The 20,825-nt window shown below is 46.9% G+C and overlaps 1 protein-coding gene across 4 annotated transcripts in view; it reads right to left on the reverse strand.

The window, feature by feature from the left end:
* The window catches only part of WDR59 (WD repeat domain 59), a 766,237-nt gene that overhangs the window by 470,567 nt on the left and 274,845 nt on the right, over positions 1-20,825 (reverse strand). For all 4 annotated transcript variants that reach the window (XM_085636815.1, XM_085636817.1, XM_085636814.1 and 1 more), the window contains exon 11: positions 9,327-9,406. In XM_085636815.1, coding sequence (XP_085492941.1) covers positions 9,327-9,406 — 80 coding nt within the window. The remainder of the gene's footprint in view (positions 1-9,326; positions 9,407-20,825) is intronic.

Consider the following 20,825-nt stretch of genomic DNA (forward strand, 5'->3'; position numbering starts at 1 on the left):
TTGCACGCCTCGCACGCCCGCCCTCCTCACTACTTAATCGGACTGAGGGCGCGGACGCGCGCAGCGGCGCGCCTTTAGCGCGCCGAAGGCGCGCCAAAGGCAAGCCCGTCTGCGCCCGTCCGCGCCAAGTCCGCTGCATGCTGCCAGTCTCCCTGTGCCTTCAGCTGCTATTATGCTAAAATACACACGCGAAGGGCTTCTCTCCTTTTGGGATCACTCAATCTGCACCCCCCATCTCTTTTATCCTGGCCCACCTATGGTACAATGCCCTCATTGTGGCTACACCACTACGGAGACCTCCTTACCCCCTGACAAGTTAACACACCTCAAGGTGTTCAGTTTGAACTGTAGGTCCCTGGTCAGTCACTATGAGGATATTTTTGATCTTCTGGCCGACCAGACTCCTGACATTCTGTTTCTCACAGAAACATGGCTAACTAACGATACTTTAGCCATTCTGACTTTGTCCCTTCCACCAGGTTACTTAATACAAATTCAGAACAGACCTGTAAAGAGAGGGGGAGGTCTAGCAGTGATTTTTAAATCCTCCTTTTCCTGCTCGCTCTCCCCGGCTAATATTGCAGACTGTGAGAGCTCTCTTTTCAAAATCAAGATCCTGGACACCTTTACTCTAACCGGGCTTCTGATTTACCGCACACCTAGCCCTGTTAGGTCATTTCAGAAATCCTTGGTGGCCACTGTCTCCACTATGACTTTGAACTCCGCTAATTTCAACCTATTGGGAGACTTAAACCTTCACTTTGACTGCAGTGAGACCTCGACAGTGAAAGATCTCCTAGATGATCTAGAAGCAGGTCAACTCACACAATTTATTAAAGGGCCCTCCCACGCAGCAGGCCACTTATTGGACCCAGTGTTCTCAAATATTCCGGACATTATTGCCTTTCCTCCAAGCCCCCTCAGCTGGACAGACCATTACTTGGTTCATATTTCCATCCAGATAGCTGATAACTTTCAAAGAAAGCTTCCCCCTCCTATCCCAAGACGCCCATGGCACAAACTAGACAGTAGTCTGCTCATAGACAACCTGAAAACCACGTGCCCTGTTTGGCCGGTGAATCTGGAGGAAGCAGATGTCGCATATAGAGAGTGGATTAATAAATCGCTAGACCAGCTGATTCCCGCAACACTGTCCAAGTCCAAACACGGGCAACCTCATCTCTGGTATTCAGAGACACTTGCTGAACAAAAAAAGCAATGTAAGCTGCTCGAACGCGCCTGGAGAAAATCCTATGACCCCCAGGCCAAAATTACATTCAGGTCTGCAACTAAAATGTACCATAAATCAATAAAAAAAGCTAAGGCCAGCTATTACACTGACAGGATTCTGTCAAGTGCAAATCAATCTAAAACAATATTCGCTATGGTGAAAGACATGACTAAGTTACCAGAAGGCCCCAACAATACGATCACTTCCAATGCTCATTGTAATGAGATTGCCACCTTCTTTATAAATAAAGTACAAGGTATTTATAAGTCCTTTCCCTTGAATGTTGTAAGCCCCGAGTCTACCAAAGCCGAGACTTTACAAGATCTTTCACATTCCCTCTGTACTCTTCCACCTATTTCGGCGGACCAGATGGATAGGCTGACTGCAAAAATTAAATCTGGATCCCCTGAGGATCCTGTAAAACCCGAAATGGCGCGACTTCATAAGGATCCCATTTTGTCAGAGGGTCTGAATCTGATCAATAAAAGCTTAGAATTAACTACAATACCTAGATCCTGGAAGCATGCCAAGGTCGTCCCTCTATTAAAAAAAACCCACCTTGGATCCCTCTAAGCCGGAAAATTTCCGACCGATATCCTTGCTGCCTTATTTATCCAAGATAGTGGAATCCCATGTAAATTCCACTCTGATTAACTATCTAGAGGTCAATAGCATTTTAGATGACTCCCAAAACGGTTTTCGGGCGAATCATAGTACTGAATCGGCCCTATTAGCCGTTACAGAGCAATTGAGGGAGGTACAGTACCAAGGTGGTACAGCGGCACTGGTCCTGTTGGACCTAAGTGCAGCGTTCGACACAGTCTCCCATGAGATCCTCTTAAGAAGACTGTGGGAGATCGGAGTCCGAGACGGAGCACTAGAGTGGTTTGCTTCATTTTTGACGGACCGCTCTTTTCAGGTCCATGCTCCACCGTATAAATCAGGAAGGTTCCCGCTGTGCTGTGGCGTTCCCCAGGGGTCCGCACTTAGCCCAACGTTATTTAATGTATACGTCCGCCCCCTGGCCGTACTGGAACATCAAATTAACATCTTATGCGGACGATACACAGTTCATTTTCTCCTTCTCCAGTGATACCGAGGCAGACAAAACTAAATTTCAGGAAGATCTATCGGCCATTGCAAACTGGATGACTGAAAATTGCCTCCAGCTTAATTCATCCAAGACGGAAGTATTACTGGTCGGAAAGGAGCTTCAAAAATGGAACGCTCAGTGGTGGCCGGCTGCATTGGGCCCTGCACCCACCCCTAAGAAGGAAGTCAACAACTTGGGTATTATGGTCGATAACCGTCTTGACCTTGACTCCCACGCCAAAATGGTGGCAGGCACGTGCTATGGCCGCCTACGGTCTCTGAGACCCATCTTGGGGTTTTTCGAGCCCAAAGTCCGTCAGATGATCATCCAGGCCACGGTGCTGTCTAATATTGACTACTGCAATGTCCTCATGCTGGGCTCCAATCAATCCACGATTTACAAACTTCAAAGAGCGCAGAATGCGGCCGCTCGCAGTCTGTTCGGTCTGCCTAAAAACGGTCACATTTCCCCCATCCTTTATCGTCTGCATTGGTTGCCTGCAAAGCAGCGCATTCAATTTAAGGCACTCTGCCTCATCCATAAAATTCTCTACTCCTCGGGCCCTAAAATTCTGCAAAATCTAAGTTTTTTATATGTCCCTACCCAGGCTCTCCGTTCTGCAGATCTGCTCCTGGCCCACATTCCTAAGATCCGGAGGAGTAGAGCAGGAGGTCGATCTTTCAGATATTTGGCCCCGAAACTATGGAACACAATCCCGCTCGAAGCTCGTGTTATCACGAATCATTTGTTTTTCAGGAAGAGAATTAAGACCTGGCTATTTGCCACTCTTTAGCCCGACTATGTGGCACATCCTACCATTGGCTTGGTTGCTGAGTATCTAGTCCGTCTGCAAAGCGCTGGGACACCCCGTTGCTGGGGTAGCCATGCGCTATATAAGCCACCTTAACATAACATAACATAACATAACATAACCACCACCTGTGTTGCTGAGCCTTTTGAAGTCCATGGGAAGACAGGATCAGCAGACCGGTCAGCTGTGTTTCAGTGCCTGCAGATGCAGGGGAGTGACTCCTTGACCACAAGGGAGATTCCTTCAGGTGTCTTAGATGTCCACAGGCCTAGTGAAGAACCTGAATAGAGCACGGGCACAGACGCTGCAGAAGACAGGCAGGATGATGAGGTCAGGAGCAGCAGGAATCTTCCCCGTTGTAGTCTTGGTTCCCAAAGCAAAGCCCAAAGTACCCAGACCGTCGAAATTGAAGTGGATGTGATCTGAATCTTGTCCCACGACGTATCTAGGGACAGGTAACCCCTTAATTACCCTTAGGAAAGGTTTGGGATGCTTCAGGGGTCCCTCCCAGAGGAGTGGTTGGACAGGGGGGCGATACTCCTTTGTGCTTTAGCCAGTTTCATGCCAGAGCGGGAGCCAACGGCTCCCTGAACTGGTTTGAACTGGAGCATACAAGGAGGCCACCAGATGTGCCCTTCAAGCATTCTCAGTGGCACTGGCAAACGCCCCACCCTGCCCCAATACACTAAATCCTGTCTGGAAGGTGGTCACACCTCCTGGGACAGGATATCTATTGTTCTGCCTTCCTCTGCTCGCACTTGGCTCAGTAGCAGGATGGCAGAAACATGTCTCCGGTAGGCAGCAGCCCTAGCTTTCTGTCTGGGTCTGGAAGACTTCAACCTGGAGAACTGAGGGACTCCCGGAGGAGCTTAACAGTGCATGTATGGCACAGAAGATTTGGAACGCCTTACCACCAGATGTACGCAGGATCCCTTCCACCTCCTCCCTTAAAAAAGAAGTGAAAATGCTTCTAATTAACAAATTCATATCCTAAGACTTTAAATCATACGCTACTGTTTTCAACATATGTTATCTTATCTACCACCGTCTACCTCTTTAATTGTTTCCGAATGGTGTAATGTAAAGCGCTCTGATACCCTCTAGGGTCTACTTCTTAAATTGAATGTATGTATATTACCCCCTCAACCGTCTATTGTTTCACAACGGTGTAATGTAAAGTGCTCTGATACCCTCTAGGGTCATGTTCGCGCTATATAACACTTTATAAGTATAAATAAATAAAAATAAAATGGAATCATACCTCCTACATCATTTATGGTGTGGGAGGTATGATACCAAACACGACAGGGTTCGTTTCAGCCAGTTTAGAGATGGTCATCGCGTAATAATGCATGGCCACTTTATTCATCGTAATGGCTAGTGCACTTACAACCGGGAAAAATGTACTCCGAAGGTTGTAGGAGAGGCACTCTCACACTTAGAACTGAGCACCCTGTCTTCAGGATTGAAAGGCCTGCCTTAGGGGTGACTTATAGGTTTTAAGTGCACTGACCTCAGATATAAGGAAATTTATATCTGTCCTAAGTGGTGCTAGCACCAGCCTACACAGGCTGCAATGGTAGGCCTGTAGTCACAATTTGAGTGGTCTCTCATGGGTGGCATAATGCATGCTTCAGCCTATGGGAGACCCCTGGTGTACCTATGCCCTGGGTACCTTAGTACCATATATTAGGGACTTATCAGGGTACACCAGTGGCCAATCTGGAGTGTACCTAAGTACTCACCATGTCAAATTTAGAGAAGAAGCACAGAGACTAGGGTCCCGATTAGCAGGATCCCAGTCAGACGAGTCAGAAAACATAGCAACACCAGGCAAAAAGTGGGGGTAACCATACAGAAGGATCCTACCATCCTAAAGTATGTATAAGGTAATTCTATAGTGTAAACCTAGCCAAAACTCATAGTCAAAGACAAGCATCAAGTGAACAAGTAATAGGAGAGGAGGCTGGGCTATCAACGGTTAATGCATTGTGATGTAGTGTTCTTTTAATAGGTAAGACTTCAACTTTTTCCTACATTGGAGCAGCATTGGGCGGTCCTGATGGATATATGGAAGGTCTTTCGGACCATGCGTGCATAGATGGAAATGGACAGTTGTCTCGTTGTTTTCTTTTTTTACACGTAACTGCACTCTGATGGTGTCCTGGCTCCGGGTGTAACGGGAACCACCAGAAATGGTGAGCTTTTCTGCAAGATAAGGAGGGGTGGTCATGATGACTTTCTTAATGATATATATATAATTCCAGAATGATTCTGCCTGGATCATTCTGGAATTATATATGTAATAGACACAGATCCAGTGGGTTACCAGGTCCTACATGTGCATTTTTAAATGGCTTTGTAAGCGATGCAATTGAGAAAGGAGAGCCAATGGAGTACCACCAAGCTGGAGGGCGGTGATCATATTTCTTCAGGCCCTGGAGGAGGCGTGCCCTGGTGAGTAAGATTCCCCTAAGAGGTGCCAGTATGGAGTCTCTCTGGGGGAAACTACAAGCTACTAGGATGCAAGTGAGGAGTTGCTCTCTTCCCTAGGGCTCTAATGGAGAAACACCAAGCAGATAAAAGGGTGTCTGGTGTAATGAACCTAAAGCAGGGGCACTGTCGAGATTATTATTGAGATTTCAAGTAATCCACCACTGAGGGTCTGAATCCACTTTTTGATGAGATGCTACTACACTATGTGCTTGAAGAACATCAAAAGGTGTCAACTAAGGTATATATGTTATCATAGCCCTTGAGACAGCTACTGAATTCACAATAGTACTTAATTAACAGCCCACCTCAGAATATGTATTTGAAACCCCTTCTTATTATGCAGAATATAAGAAACTATAAAGATGCACTGACATTTCTGCTTGCACTAAATGATCAATATGTGTGTTTTAGTGTAGCTCCTTTTGCCTTACAAGCCATTTATTTTAGGAAATGTATTGTGTTCGATCCTTTCTAGGGCTTATGATTGTATGTGTTATGTGATGATATTTTAAAGCATTTTACAGTTCCTATGAATTATTTTGCTTGAATTGTTTCTACAACAGTGTGTACTTTTATGGCAGTTTTTACTTATTGAATAAAGATCTTGAATGTAATTGATTGATAGGTATGCCATGTCATAACACTTGGAGCTGTAATAAGGCTGGCAAGTAATGCATGACCAATTTACACTTAGTAGTCAACAAATTAAATTCATATTCATAGTGAATATTTGTATATTAACTCTAAAGAGGTCTATCATTAGTTGATCAATTCATGTTTGAAGTCTCACTGAGGTTTGTGGAGTCGCATACCCAACCATTATCTTGGGACCCTGTCTGTCTGTAAACAAAGCTTGCCTGTGGGTTGTATCCGTCACTCCTGGGTGCTCTCTGAAGATCAGTTATCAATACTATGTATGTCCTATGAATGCCTGTGGACTTCCTTTTAACACTTATGCATGGATTCTTTAGATCTTTTACCACTGTTGCTTATATCCAGTGCATGCCACGGTTTGCCTTAGTCACTTCTGGGTGGACTATAGAGATCATCTGCAATGGCAGCCAACATCCAGTGTGTATTTGTTAGTTTCCTCTGTTGCTCCAGAATGGATCACCACCATAGCTACAAATCTAAATCAGGTATTTGTAAAGCGCCAACTATTCCCCCTAAGGGTCTCAAGGCGCTGGGGGCAGTCGGGAGGATTAAGTGAGCTATTGCCCGGAGTCACATGGTGCCGATCTGAGTTGCAGTCGGCGATCAAACCGTGAGCCCTGGCACCTGTACCCCACCTCTCCATGTATTTATCTGCCTCCAGTGCGTACATGTCTCTTGCTCCACTGTACCTTTTAACAGGACTGTTAGCTGCTTCTTTGTCAGACTCCTGGGTGCACGGATTACAGTATTTACAGTAAGTGCTTGTAATCAGTGCACTTTTGTCAGATGCCCCTCTGCTGTTCATCCTCATCCAAAAAGCATTATCTTCTCTTTCTCTGAATGGTAAGAAAGTCCATTTGCACAGCCATTTGTCACTTTGCTTTATTCCACTACACGCATAAGCATAGTTAAATGGTTGTTGTCACACAAGTACATTCTACTACTCATCATACATGGCATCAAAACAATTTCCAAATGACCACATTCAAAACTCATACTCTTAACATAATCCATTTTGCAACCTTGTTGTGCCACACCAGTAAGGCGCTGCACCAAGCTATGGAACCTATGCCAGGAACTCATATGCAACTTAGGGCAAAATAGTCAGGCAAAAAGGTAAAGATGGATGCTTACATTAACAAGCATTTGCAATGCAATATTTCTCGCATTTGCGAGACGGAGCTATTGGCATTGTTAAATGACAATGCCTTTTATTTATGTGTTGCTTTTCAAAACATAAATAAAATGCATTGTAATTTAAAATGTGGATAGCTTAACTCTAGCAAATGTGAGACCTGTTGCATTGCAAATACTTGTTTTTTTTGCCTATCTATGCTCTTGTACATAGACTTTTCAGCCTTGCGATATATCGGTCCACCATCTCGGAGGTGTGACTGCTTGTATCTTTATCAAGCATGTTGTTATTTGCCCGACTTGTCTCCCTCTCATTTGTTCCTGACTTTTTGTACAGCGTTCTGATACCCCCTTGGGTCATGCTCACGATATATAAAACACTATAAATGAATGGCACAATAGGTGCTGCAGTACGCTAGTGACAGTTAACTTACAGCCCCTGGGCACATTTTGCACATATACCAGGGATTTATATGTAAATTTAATATACAAATTAGGAATGTGCCAATTCGACAATGCATTAAGGTGGAAAACCGGCGCTTTACCACTGGTCAGCAGGGTTAAATTGCACAGAGGTCCAACGCCAGCAAAAATATTTGTCCCAGCAAAATACAAAACCAACGGGGAAACCATGCAGAATAGGTGGATTTCCTACACCGCTTTAAGCATTCCATTGCAAGCATGTTTGAAGCTCCAACCTTTCCGATTTCCACCATTTCCCCTGAATCATGAATCAAAACAAGTCACTTTCTACATAAAGGCTTTACCTTTCCAATATCAGGCTGTATATCTTAAGCATGGTATCAAAGTGATACTACAGTGTTCTTACCATTAAACATGGGAAAGCCAATTAATAGCCACAATTACATAATCACTGAGGTGAATGAGTTCTAAAACCATAGTAAGTGGAAAACCTAGTAGTGACCATAGTTATTTAAGTGTGATAGCTTAACATATAATACCCACTACACAGGACAAGCATTCCTCTCTCATTTCATAGCGTATTCTCCAAGTGAAGGACTTTGAATTCCGAAGCAAGAAATCCCAACTTTCACAGGGCAATCCTTCATTGAACATTATCTCCTTGGCAAAGAGCACTTTACCACTTATAGAAGTCATAATGAGTCCCTTCCAGAAGCCGTGAAGCTAAAGGCAACATAGGAGTTCACAAAGGATAACTTTATCCCAGCTTATACCTCTCACTCACTGGAGGCTCCTGGAGAGGAGCACTGACCACAGGTTAAGCGCACTCAGGTCTGGAATACAAAACCTCCAAAACCAACTTTGAATTTGCGTGAGAGCTATGAGGGAAATCTGTCCATTTCCCTATCCTCCTTGTGTAGGCTGCCCCACAGTAATATGATCTCTGCTTTACTTATGTAAGCTTATTTTGAAAGGGACTTTTTTAAATGACATATGACCCAATCACTACCAGCTACAGTCTTCTTTTGTACCAACAGCTTTTTGTGGAAAGGAACGCAAAAGGCATGTAATATGGTCACTAGATCAGAATCACATTTTCCTTTAGTACTTGGAATTCAACCGTTTCAGCAATAACTAGATAAAAGGGAGTGTTCAAAACATCTTACATTATATCCGGTACTGGTACTAATGCCAAAAGTATTATTGAAGTTACCATACTGGTATAATTTAACACCACCTTGTTTGTTCACCAAAACTCTGCAAGGCATCGTCACTACAGTGAATCGCACAGCCAAAATAGCTGTGTTCCACTGTTGCTAAAGCGCTCTATGATAGGATCACTGCAATTTGGTGTTGTTTTATCATTTCAGATGAACCAATAATCAAATGTGTGACTTTAACGAATACCACCATTGTTTTTCTTGCAACCTGTGTGGTATGAAGAGCCCTTGATAACAGAAAACACTCACAAACTATTAACATACCCTCTGCAACTGGGGATCCACACGCCAAATACGCAATGTCTGATCTCGGGACCATGTAACAAGCTGACAGTCTTTGGACCCTATAAAAACAGAACAGTCATCAATAATTAGCAATTGATCATTTTAGATTATAATACAATGAATGTCGTTTTCAATTTCATACACACTTGATCTTTCTTCATCTATAGTTATGGGTGGGTGCCGTGAGCTGGAAAACAAATGACCCAGTCAGCCACAGGTGAGCGTATGTCTATCACAGTAGAATTAGTGTGCCACAGTGTGAAACCATTATTAAACTGTAACGAGAAAAGGCCTTTTCATTGAGCAAAAAGGTGTTGGCACACATGATTTCACCCACAGATTTGCAGGAGCAGTGGTGAGGTTTATGTTTTCTCTGGAGTTACTACAAGTACCAGTGTTGCACTCTAAACGTTCACTAGACACAACAACTTCCATTAACAATGGTGGAATTTCATCATATATACCTTAACATCCAATAGTCTCTCCAAATCTCGGAGAATATGCAGAGCCTCAGAGGATGGACTTTTTCTTTGCTGTTACTGAGCAGTTGATTCCTATTCTTTGTGATCTATACTAAAACTGTATGGCCTCTAGCTGCTCTATTTAATGATTCAGGCTTATTTTCACAGACTATTTGCATACTGAGCAATGGTATGAGTGCTAGGGTCAGGACACAGTGTCTAGTGAGGTCCATTAAGAGGAGTCACTCAGGGGAATTGTGTTAATAGCATGGAGCTGCAGGATCTGTGCGCACCAGCTGGATAACTGTCAAGCTGTGGTGGACAACGGCTTAGCTCACACTTGGCACCTCTACCAGTGACTTTTTTTCTTACTTGTAGGGGGGAAACCAACCTTAGACATAGTTGCCCACCTTGTATGTAGTAGCGGAGGCAAGAAGTGACCACATATCTTCCTGCAATATCTGGCTTGGAGGTAACTGACCGTCTAGAGCAATGACCAAGGAACACTAACACTGTTTGAATCAACCTTACTTCACAAACCCAAATCTCACCCCGTTCAGCAGGGCTCCAGGAGAGCCTTACGGTAGATGTGAAGTCTCACCTCCAGCTAATTGATATAACCTCTCTGACCTGGCAGGACAGCCAATTTCACGGTTACAAAGTCAGAAGAGTGGTCAGAGCGCCACAGGCTCTCACTCAACATGGGGGTGATTGAGTCTGTTGGCTACCAAGCCTCTGAGATAATGCGCTGCTTTTAGGTTAGACTGAGGCTGTCATGTGCGAGCAACAAGTGACAGATCCGTCTCATGCCTCTTCAACACTGCAAGGGATATACACTATGAACACTGATACAACTATTTTATTCTTCAAGGGCGCATATTCCCAAAACATGTAGATGGGCATCAATAGATTTCTAAACGTTTGCCACAATGATATGCTAGGCCTTGCTAGCTGTGCCATAGGATTCAAGCTTTACCTCACTGACTAGGCTTATTAAGGCCAGCATCTGCCTGGATTTACTTGTGTTCCGTTCTGGAGGGGGCATCACCTGGCAGTTTGGGATGGACTGTTCCCATAAGATAAAAGGGCAGTACTGATTTTCAGAAGGCAGACACTACTACTGGTTTAAAGTTGTGGCTATTTGCAAGCATTCCTACTATCACTTTTTCTGCATTTGATGCAAAGTACCAAGTGGCCAAATGTATGCCCAGCAGTAGGTCCCTTGATCGCGGTGCTACAGAATCCAAGCTATACCTCACAGATGAACGAGGCCAAATTACACATTCTTGGGTATCTTGTGTTCCCCTTCTCTAGGTGGCCTCAGCTGGGAGTTTGGAATGGATACCTCTGATGAGGAGCAATTCTGTACTGATTTGCAGAAGTCCTGCCTCTGTCTCAAATGGCAAAGTGGGGCAACAACAATGCATTGGAATGCCACCCAAAGAGGCTGTCGGAGGTTAGATCAGTGACTCTTAATCTGTGATCCGCGGACTGCTAAGGGTATGTGATGCCTATACAGGGGGCCAGCAACATTTTAGATAATGAAATCATATTAGCAGATTAAGGAAGTGAATACAAAAAGTTACATTGAAAGTGTTCAAATGCTTTGCGTGAAGAAATTTGAAATTGGGGGGGGGTAAAAGGTTACGTTGGTATCCAACTCTTGATTCTTAGGAGCAACGCAGGTACAGTAAAAGGAACCTTGTATTGAGAATTGGGGGACCCAATTGAGGCACTAATAAACACTGACAAAAAGATAGCATGCATTTACAGCAAAAGAAGACAAAACGATATGTTGGTGTTCAGCATATTAAATTTTGAAATGCTTCAACCTTCTGATAAAAATTAAAAATGTGATGTTTGTGTAGGTTTGTAAATTAAATAAAAGATTTCAAATTTTTTAATGTGATCTACACTTGTTCTTCATTTGTGTTTATTGTTTCAGGGTTCAAATCATAGAAATAGATTAGGTGGGGGTCCCTGCCTTCCAGTAGAGATTCATTGAGGGTCCACAGAAGACAAAAGGTTAAGAACTGCTGGTTTAAACTATCTGCAAGCATTCAGGTCAGATCAGGTCAAATATCTTTATTCGGCCAAAAATTCCAATAAAAGTGCAAACAGAATAACATGATTACATTAAGATTATTTAACAAATACAACCCAACGCAAATGTATTCAATTAGATAAAATAAAAATAAAAACAGTCATGAATAATGTGGCTATATTGGGCCAGTTTAAAAGTACTATATGACGGGGAGGAGCCTAGCGCTTGACCAAGATGGCCGCGTGAGCTTAGAGCTCCCGAGACCCTCGCGCCCTCCGTCGACTATCCTGTCTCTAATCCTGATGGTATGCATGGCATCGTGTTGCTGAGTTGTCAGGGAGGCGATTGATGCCACCCGTGGTCGGATCGCCCATCGGGAACCGGACTTACGCCTGGCGGAAGATTGCGGCCTATCTCCCGGGGATGCCAGGGGCCGGAGTTGGCAGGATGCCCGGCTCCTAGTTGATCAACAACGGCCAGGCGAGGTGTGAGCGGTCGGACGGAGGTCCCCGCTCTTTCACTTTCGATTTCGTTCCCTTTGTCTGCCCGGACACTGGAGAGCTCTGGGTGGCTTTATTACCCCAAGGACGCTCGGCGGGCTACTCTGGCAGCATAAGGCAGAACTGCTCACTCCTTCTTCCTCTCCCCGAGAGGGATCAGTCTTAACTGCACTGGACTGCCTGGAGTCCATTATGTCGGGCAAGGCAGAAGGGGATCGGCTGAAGACTAAGTCTACCAGGCGGGGAACGTATACCCAAGTCAACAGCATGGACCGCTACGCTCTCCAGAAAGCATCACCGAGTGGATCGAGCCAGGCGCCGGAGGCCCAGAAGGAGGACTCGCCTGTGACACCGGAGCTCTCCCTACAGGATGTCATGGGCGCGCTCGACGGAATGCAGACCTCGATGGGGAGACAGTTCGAGGCCCTGGCGCATAAGGTGGATGCCATCCTGGTGGATGTCAACCTGATCCGCTCGGACCTGGGCAAGACGAACGAGCGCGTTAAGAACCTGGACCTCAAGACCACGGGCCTCACTGACGATGTAGCGGAACTGCAGACCGAGGTCCGTAAGCTAAGGGCCGAGAGTGACCTCGTCGCCCGCCGACTGGAGGACTTCGAGAGCCGGGCCAGGCGCAACAACGTGCGCGTCATCGGGGTCCCGGAGTCCTCGGATGAGGCTTCGGCGGACCTGCTTGTTGAGGATTTGGTCCTTAATCATCTAAAGCCTAGGGGCCTTGGAAAGTTCTTTGCGGTGGAAAGGGCCCATAGGGTGCCGGGCGGGCGGCCCAAGGCGGGTGCCCCGCCGCGGCCGATTGTCGCCCGGCTCTTTCATTTTCGAGATCGGGACGCTATCCTGCAAGCGTCGAGGGTGACGGGCCCAGTTCCCTTCCAGAATGCGTCGGTTAATTTTTATCCGGACTTCACCCAGCAGGTGCAGAGACAGAGACAGAGCTTCCTGGGGGTGAAGCGGAGGCTTCGGGAACTGGATCTGAAGTATGCCATGCTTTTCCCTGCCAGACTACGGGTGGTGCACGAAGATCGGACATTCTTTTTTGACTCTCCTGTTATGGCCGACGAATGGCTGGCCGCTTTGCCCCGGCGACGGAAGGGTGATGACACAGCCGAGCATGGAGACAGTGGCCGGGATGGACAGGGCTGATATCTCAGAGCCGACCTGACTTGATTTGACTATACTTGGGAACTTGAAAAGAGTGCAGTAACTGTGGAGGGTTGCGGGAGGACGAGGGGTGCTCTTTTCCTCCCTTAGGGTACTTTTTGTAGACTTTTGGTTTTGTAGGGCGACAGGCACACTGCAAGTTGGGGGGGCTTTGTAAGCTGCAGCAGGGGTGCAGGGTGGGGGGAGTTTCGGGGATTTGGAGTTTGTTGTTGGGGGGTTTATTTCTGCAAGGCATGACGATTATCCTCAGGGCTGTTCCACGGTGGCTCCTCGGGTGTGGGGTGGGCCTCTTTCCGTTTGAGGATGGGGGGTAGAGGCTTAAGTGTTATAAGCTGGAATGTTAATGGTTTGGGGGATCGCATTAAGAGGGGGATTGTTTTGCAATTTTTGAAACGCTCAATGCCAGATGTTGCCCTGCTGCAGGAGACGCATCTCCTAGGTAATACGTGCTATGCCTTGAATAGGAAGGGGTATAAATTCATTGCACACTCGGGATTCTCTTCTGGGTCCAGGGGTGTGGGCATCCTGGTTAGAACATCGTTGCCTTTTGAGGTGGACTCCACCATTGTTGACGATAGGGGGAGGTTTGTGGCGGTGGCGGGGCGGTGGGAAGGAAGGACTTTGGTTTTGGTTTCGGTTTATGTCCCGCCGGCCCTGCAGGCCTCCACATTTGCTGATCTGGGCAGGGCTTTGCTGACTCTCCCGGGGGGTATGCTGGTAGTGGGAGGGGATTTCAACGCTGTGGGCTCCGGACTGTTGGATAGATACCCGCCCAGGGATACAGGGGGGGCTCAGAAATGGCTTCCAGATTTCCTGGACACGCTTGGTCTTATAGACTGCTGGAGGCTCCGGCACCCCACACAGAGTCAATACACGTTTCACTCCGGTGCGCATGGTAGCCTCTCCAGGATTGACTACCTGCTCACTCTGGCCGCACATGCCTCGTTGGTGTCCGAGGCGAGGCACATGGCACGCGGTATCTCTGACCACTCGCCAGTGTGGATCCGGCTGGATCTAGGTCGGGAGGGAGGAGGGAGGGTGGCCCCCATTAATCCATGGTATTTCCGAGACCCCAAGATGCGCAGCGCCCTGGTAAAGAAGGTAGATAATTACTTCAAGGACAATCTGGGTACCGTGGACTCGGCGGTGTCGCTGTGGGAAGCTTTTAAGACCGTGCTTCGGGGGGAAGCCCTCTCCCTGGTGGTGGCTGCCAAGAGTCGGAGGGATGGCGAGGTACGGCAGGTAGAGGAGGAGATCGCGGCCCTTGAGGGGGCTATGGAGGAGGGGGTTACAGAGTCCTCGCTGCATGAGCTTTGCTTGAAGCAGACGGAGTATAGGGACCTGGTGACGGACGCCGCTAAGACCCTCAGTAGGGAACAACAGGGCCGCCTGTATGATGTTGGTGATAAGGCAGGGAAACTCCTGGCGTGGTTGGACAGGAAAGAACGGGTCAATAGAGTGGTGCCAGAGTTGATGGGAGAGAGGGGGGAGGCGATTGTGGAACCTGAGGGGATTGTGAAGTGTTTCGCGGAGTACTTTCGTAGGGTTTATTCCTCTGTGTCGGACAGGCCGCCCGAGGACTCGGCTGATCTCCTCCGTGATATCGAGTTGCCCTGCCTCTCTGACATAGATAGGGACGATTTGGATGGTGATATAACGGTCGACGAGGTGGCGGGGGCTATTCGCGCGTTACACTCGGGTAAGGCCTCTGGACCGAACGGATTGCCGATAGATCTGTACAAGCTGTTCCCGGATAAGGTCGCCCCTCACCTGCGCGCCATGTTTTTGGAGGCGCGGGGGGATGGGATCCTGCCGTTGGATCAGCGGCTGGCGTCGATCGTGGTCATACATAAAGAGGGTAAGCCCCGAGATAGGTGCGCCTCCTATCGGCCCATTTCACTCCTCAACGCTGAGCCGAAAATTCTGGCTAAACTCCTGGCGACCCGTTTGATTAGGGTACTTGGCGACTTGGTCCACCCGGATCAATCCGGCTTCATCCCGCACCGAAACACGGCACTAAACCTTAGGCGTCTTCATGGCGTCATCGCCAGGGCGGGCACGCTGCGTGAACCGGCTATTGTGGCATCTCTTGATGCCACGATGGCCTTTGACACGGTGGAATGGGCATACTTATGGGCCGTGCTGGCCAAGTTTGGTTTTGGTCGCGGTTTTGTGAGTTGGGTTAGGTTGCTGTACGAGGGGCCGCTAGCGAATGTGGTGGTGAATGGTCGGGCATCCACTCCGTTTCAGCTTGGTAGGGGTACTCGGCAGGGTTGCCCCCTGTCGCCTCTGTTGTTCGCCCTCGCCCTTGAACCGTTGGCTGCGTGGATACGTTGGCACCCGGATATACGGGGCCTTCGGTGGTCGCCTGATCACGAGGACCGTATCTCGCTCCATGCCGATGATATCCTTTTGTATCTTGCCTCACCTAAGAAGTCACTTATAGTGGTTTGTGACGTACTCGCATCGTTCGGTAGGAACTCGGGGCTCGTTATTAATTGGGGCAAATCGTACTTGTACGTTCTTAGTGGCGAGGTCCCAACGATCCCTAGAACATGTTCGATACAGGTCGCCCAGCAGGGTTTCGTGTATTTGGGGATCTTTATATCCATGGACCCTGCTGTGCGCTATGAGAGGAATTTGCTCCCCCCCCTGGCACGCTTGAGGCGAGATGTTGAAGGTTGGCGGAGGCTGCCGCTCTCCCTTGTTGGGCGTGCGGCCCTGTTCAAAATGATGTCTCTTCCCCGCTTCCTCTACGCCCTCCAGAACACTTTGGACTGGGTACCGGCCAAATACTTTCGGGAGGTCGAAGGCCTCCAACGGACGTTGCTGTGGGATGGGCGGCCGCGAATAGCTATTGCAAAGTTGACGCTCCCATGGTATGATGGGGGCATTGCGCTCCCAGACATCCGACGGTACTACTGGGCCACGCAGCTGAGTGCGATCAACCATGGGTTTTATGGCCCCGCCCTCAGCCCTGGATATGCCATGGACAGGTGGTTGCTGCGTGGTGGCAACTACTACAGGGCGTTGTATTCGCGGTCCCTAGACTCGTCCCTCACGGGGCCCACAGGTGTGGCGGTGCGTGTGTGGAAGATGGCGACCGACTCGCTGGGCTGGAAGGACAAGCTCACCCTCGCTACCCCATTGTTTGAATCGGAGAAATTGGGAAGGCTCTGGCATACGAAGGGCTTTGATAAGTGGGACCTAATAGGTATATCCAAGGTGGGAGATGTGCTGCATAAGGGGAGGGTGAAGTCCTTCGAGGAGTTGCAGACTGAGTATGAGCTGGGGCCCTCCGAGTATTTCAGGTATATCCAGCTGCGCCACGCCCTCCGATCAGTCCTCGTGGAGGGTGAGAAGGTGCCGGAGTCCTCTCCCCTTGAGGACCGGGTCCTTGATGCTCATATGCCCGAGAGCACGATCTCGCTCATATACAAGAAATTGATTAACGTCCGGGCAGACATGCTTTTGGGGCTGAGAGAACAGTGGACTAGGGATGGCCTTGAGTTGGATAATGAGGACTGGCAGTCAGCGGTTTCTTCTCCTAAGGAGGTTGCGATCCCGTCGCGTCTGAGGCTGGTGCAGCTTAAAATACTGCACCGGGTGTATGTGACGGGGCCAAGGCTGGTCCACATGGGATTCTCGGAGGACGGCCTGTGCAGGAGGGGATGTGGTATGGTGGGTACTTTCCTGCACATCATTTGGGAATGTGGTGTCATTGTGGAATTCTGGAGGAGAGTCCATGCAGTTATGGGGGAGGTGACGGGCCTTGCTGTGCAGCCGGAGGCGCGGTGTTGCCTCCTTAACGTCTGGGGGCCCACTGACCTCGATGAGGCGCAGACCCAATGGGTGACCCTGGGTAACATGGTCGCTAAAAGGGATATCGCGCGATTGTGGGGCTCCTCGGGACCCCCTACACTGACCGCGTGGAAAGAGAACATGGACTGGAGCATGTTTAGGGAGAAGACGGTCTATTGCTCCAGAGGTCGCCCCCGGAAGTGGCATGCCATCTGGGGGCGGTGGAACCAATACAGGGGGGGAATATGTCTTGCCCCGGATCTGGAACCTCCCGAGGAACAGCTTTCCCCCTGACCCTCTTTCCAGCACAGTTTGGTTTTAGGAACCGTTTTGGGCCTCTGCTGTCCCCCTTCTTCCTCCGTACACTGTCTTGTAATTAGTAGATGAGTGGGGTCCGGCCTCCCCTGGGGGCTTTCACCATGGGCTTTCAATGTTCTTGCCTTGCTGGGGTTTGTTGTGAGTTTTTTTCTGTGTATTACTCAAAATTGGACCTTTGCACTACTCTTTGTACTGCACTGGGGACACATCACTGTATCTAACTCTCAATGCTGCCGAACCTTCGGGCTGTCGGCTGAATAGCTGTGTCCTGATTTTTGAAATAAAGGTTTTCCAAAAACAAAAAAAAAAACAAAAAAAAAAGTACTATATGACAATTTCATAAAAGCATGGACATTAATCTTAGGCCTAGAATTACAATGGCAATAGGCCATATAACAGAAACTGTCTCCATAATTAGTAAAAAAATAATACCAACTTAAATGACTTGAGGACTTAAACACAATATCCACAGCCCTCTATACACAGTAAGGAGATAAAAACTTAAGAATGCAATTAATAAAGATGGATTAACCAAGTTGTTTCCTTAATCACCTGGCACAATCTAGTTACAGCAAAATAAATCTTTACAGAAGCTAGTCCCTGTAGTACCAATAATGCCTGCCTAGCCCTTGCTATCTTAAAGCCCCACAGTATAGGCAGAAGATAGTGTTTTCTAGGCAACATGTAACATTTACAAAAAAATGATAAAGTGCAAGGTGCTCTGGGTGGTACTTTGATTAAACGGACATACGTGCAGATTCTCAAACCGGGTGCAACATTTGGGAAACCCAACCACAAAGTGCACAGTATTTAATCTGAGGTGCAATATGTGAAATCTATACTGTGGGTTATTAACCCCCAAGAGATAAGGTAGTGGTCCGCTCTCCAACAATAAATCAACATGATACTGCACAGTTACTTGCTTCTAGAACTAATCTATGATCTTCAAGTATAGCAGCATACATTTTTTTTTCACTGCTTCCTTTCTTATTAATCCCGTTTTTTCTGGGTAACTAAAAATCTCTAGGGGCCCTATACACTGGAAAGAGTTTTTAATATACATTAACCAAAAGATACAGAAGACCCTATTCAGATTTAAACAATCTTTTATAATTTGTTGAGTAAGACTCAGATCGGGCTTTCGCCACACGGAAAGCCACCGCAAAAGAGGGTTGATCTTTATATAATCCTCAATGTAGGATAAGCCTAACTCACTATGACAGATAAAAGTTGGACACTCCTTGGGGACCACCAAAAGCCTTCTTAGGAATTTGCTTTCAGCTATCCAAAGTTCATTTTCTGCTTCAAAGCCCACAAAGCCCCACAAACCAGCCCCGCACTGTAGCAATAGCCACGAACTTGCTGTTCTCTGTACACTCCCCATTCAGACCAAAACATACCCAAACAGCATAGCAATGGCACCTACACGCCCATCTCAGACATATTCGACCAGAGTTTTGAGCAATTGACTGTGTCAAAAGCATTAATCAAATCCATAAACGCCAAACGCATGGCGGTACCCTTAGCTGTAATATAATTTGCAATTATAGGGTATAGATGAAGTGATTGTTCCATTGTGCCCAAGCCATATCGAAATCCATACTGTACAGCTGATAAAAAAAAAAAAGACTGTTCGGCGCAGGTTTTCAGTCTTGCCAAAAGAGCTCTCCCTAAGACCTTGATTGTGGAGACTAGCAAGGATACTGGCCGATAACAGCAAGGATCATTCCTATCGCTCTTTTCAAAGATTGGCACAATCGTGGCCTCCAACCAACTTGCTTGGAGAGCATGGTTAGAAAAGACCCTGAAAGCATTAGTTAGGATTGGGCGCCATAAGTCTAAATTATTTTTTAACATGTCCATAGGGATTCCATCTGGGCCTGGGGCCTTGCCACTCTGGCTATCCTTAATTGCTGCAACTATCTCATCAACTTCAAATGGAGGATACAGTTGCCCTCTGCCCAGTATCTCAGGCTCACTTTCCAACACCAGCCCCTGGTTATTAGACTGGGTAGATGAATAGAGCAAATTAAAATGATCAAACCAACTTTTAGATGTAATTAGGTTTTCTACCTTTGGCGTATATGGCTCATTAAAAAAAGATGAGTTGATAATTTCCCAGAAAATGCCCATGTTCCTTAATTTTCCAGCTGCTATAATGTCTTCACGTGCATTTTTTCTAATGATGCTCTTTCTTCGCTCAAGCACTGCCTTATAATTCCTCCTTCTTTCCCTGGCTTCCTCAGGAATTCTTGGTTTCCTTTTCAAAGCAATCATTTATTTCCTATGTGCCATAGAGCAAGCGCATATCAAACTATCTATATGGCTTAACGCCTTACGGCTTGGTGTCCACTGTCATCAGGTTTTTTTAAAGACTCACAAATACTAGAATAGGATTCGATGATTTTTGGGGCTTCTGCCCTATGATCAAGAACTATCTCACGGTCCCTCAGCAGTCCTTGCAATAATCGGTTTGGGTCTAAGTTATTCCATTTCGTCACTACACCTTGATTTTGTGAGAAAGTCAGAGGAACTGAATTTGTCACAGCTTAAGGGGGTTCTGAATTCAGATTTAATTTAATGGACAATGGGTTATGGTCACTGTAGCAGTTAGGCAAAATACTAAAACTAGACATCCATGGAGAAATGACATCAGAGTATAGTATAAAACCATTGGGGCTATAGGCTCCTCCATCAAAACCATTGGGGCAATAGGCTCCTCCATCCCTACAGGAGGGTAATAAGTTATCCCCCTTGGGGCAAATTGCCAAGGCAAATAAAAGGTTATACTTCATTAGCAAATAGATGAGAACCTCACCATAATGATGGTGAGCAAAATGCTTAAGACCCATGTTATGTGTGTTTGTCAACTCGGAGACTTCTGCTGACGGTAGAGTACACACTAGGCAATAAACGTCTCCCACCCACACAATATTAACCAGCCTCTTACGGTTTACAAACAATGTGTCCAAACCATTAATTATAACTGGATTGCTTCTAGAATTGAAGTTGTAGTAGTAAAAATTAATTAATAAAATGTTTTTTAAATCTGGGAAATGAATACTCAACAGCTGATAGTAAGGCATAGAGGCAACACGTCTCGTCTTTACAACTGCGCTATTAACAGATATTTAAATGGAAAGGCCTCCCTTGGCTCTCCAATAATGTAACCCTT

Source organism: Triturus cristatus, chromosome 12, assembly GCF_964204655.1.
Source record: "Triturus cristatus chromosome 12, aTriCri1.1, whole genome shotgun sequence".
Lineage (NCBI taxonomy): Eukaryota > Metazoa > Chordata > Amphibia > Caudata > Salamandridae > Triturus > Triturus cristatus.